This window comes from Porites lutea, chromosome 14 (genome assembly GCF_958299795.1).
Source record: "Porites lutea chromosome 14, jaPorLute2.1, whole genome shotgun sequence".
Taxonomy (NCBI): Eukaryota; Metazoa; Cnidaria; class Anthozoa; order Scleractinia; family Poritidae; genus Porites; species Porites lutea.
In genome coordinates this window covers 15,943,665-15,945,741 of record NC_133214.1, presented here as the reverse complement: position 1 = coordinate 15,945,741, position 2,077 = coordinate 15,943,665, and the positions used below count along the sequence as shown (strand labels likewise).

Sequence of the window (2,077 nt, the reverse complement as noted above, 5' to 3'; positions counted from 1 at the left end):
AATCTTCTTCAGTTTTGCCCATCCGTGGCATCTGTTGTTTCTGTTATGTTATTTTAACCTTCCTTGAAAGTTTTAAGCAGTTATTTTTATGTTTCTCTTAATTTAACGAGCATTTTGTAATTTCCTAATTTGGCTGAATTTCGTGACACAGCTCCTTTAAAATTCTTCTGAACGGTACTCTGGATAGCCTAAAAGTGTTTTCAATGTATTTAGAAGGAAACCGTCATTGGGTGCCCCTGATAACTGTCTACTGAAAGGCGGACCGAAACCCGGGTATATGTAAGCTACTGGAATGTTCTATACGATATCAATATAGTGTCATTCTCAAATATCGATACGTACTCTTCAGGCAAATCTGGTTTGGTATCGGTACGCCTTTCAAAATTGCTTTTACCTTTTATTTTATAGCTGGTGAATCAGAGCTGGTAATAAAAAAAAGCACTCTCTCTCAGTGCTTCAATGAGGCTTTTCTATCACCGTTATCTGATAATAGTAAGCTGCAACTCTGTTTCTCTTGGCGTGTTATCTATGCTGATGCTACTATTAATGTTACCTGTCTTACCTACCTACAGAGACCGCGAAGTGAAAGAACAAGGCTTGGTCCCCAGCGGAGCAGACGGATAAGGGCGCAAGGGATGATGGGAAGTAAAGAAGAGGGAAAACTGGATTGAAAGATGCGGAGGAGCTCAAATTGCGTTACATTAAAGTCATATCGTCATAAACAAACAAACAACAACAACGAAAAGCACAGAGTCGAAAGCTCAGGATACAGTTCTTTATGTGGTTGTTTCATAGAATACTTCGATATCTGTTGGCGTGAATGTGGAGCTTCCAACATAGAATGTACACTTTCGAGCAGATGAATAATACCCTGGTGGGAGAGGGTATTTCTTGCCACAATAAGTAAAAGAATCCTGGTTACTAGCAGAGTTGTTTGATATGCGAATATCATTCCAGCCAAATATTGGTCCATCTGAATCACACCTTCTTACAGCTTGATGGTAACTATCAGGCTTGACTCGCAGCTTAACAGGATTGTACACAGCGTGTCCAGAACCGTTGTTATTGGTCAGTGAGTAGATAAAGGCTTTACTTGAACTTCCATACCGACAACCACCTGGGAGATAATGACGACATTTTACAATTCTTACTGACCTTACTAAAGGCGCTCATAAAAAATTAACTTCTAGGAATATTCAATGATCCGGACTTCAGTTTAAAATAGTGAGTGCAAGTCCGGCTTGACATACAAACTTTTCTAGACAACCCCCGGTTACTGCATTGATATTTAAAAATTTGCTGTATTTGTATAAATTTTTCAATGTTCCTAAAAAAGTGTTGAGCCACACATCCATTTGTTGTCTTGCTGAGTACAGTAATGACACTGTATTGACTTTGAAATTGGTGGGGGAGGAGAAAATTATTCTAGAAAATTAGGCAGTTTTAGCAGAGTAACAAACTTCCATGATGAGCAGGAAGGGAGCTCTCCCTGAGCTGGAATCCCTCAGTGTTAGTAGAAAAGAGCAGGGTTTTTGTCCTGAAAAGAGATTTATGCAAACTAGAATCGTAACTGAATTCAGATCTATCGAATTATTACAGAGCCTGAAACCTACTTGAAGTCCATAAAATACAAATGACAGACGGTATCACCCATGCATCTAATACATTTTTTTTTACAACCTCCGCATTGCTGAACCACTTGATTCCGTGTTTCATTTAGCTTTTTTAAAAGCTAAAAATTACCTTTAAAAAGGTAATTTTGGTCATGAATGTTCATGGATGTGACTACAACATTAGCTTTTTACGATGGAAAATTTTTCCTTTTTATCCTTGTGACTACCGTGACCCGGGGGGGTAGTTCTTAAGCGACACTTTTCTTCATTAAAAAGAGTCCGCAGTACATAGTTAGAGAACTTTAAAGATAATTCAGTAAAATTAGGCTGGCATCAGAGGGGTCCCCTCCTTTGGAGTGGCCCCTTAACGGGTTTTTGTAAGGAGAGGACGAAACCAACTTTTGCAAGATTTTGTTTATTGATGTTATGATTTAAACCTGAAATCAACGACAAAAAAGTAAATT

At 38.4% G+C, this 2,077-nt stretch overlaps 1 protein-coding gene across 1 annotated transcript; it reads right to left on the bottom strand.

Annotated features, from left to right (window-relative positions):
* Positions 1 to 776: 776 nt before the first annotated feature.
* LOC140923988 (uncharacterized) lies at positions 777 to 1,716 on the bottom strand. Its single transcript, XM_073373997.1, has 2 exons — positions 1,614 to 1,716; positions 777 to 1,117 (listed from the first exon to the last, which is right to left on the bottom strand). Exons 1-2 carry the CDS (start codon positions 1,714 to 1,716, stop codon positions 777 to 779), a joined length of 444 nt encoding a protein of 147 aa, XP_073230098.1.
* Between the last annotated feature and the right edge of the window lie 361 nt (positions 1,717 to 2,077).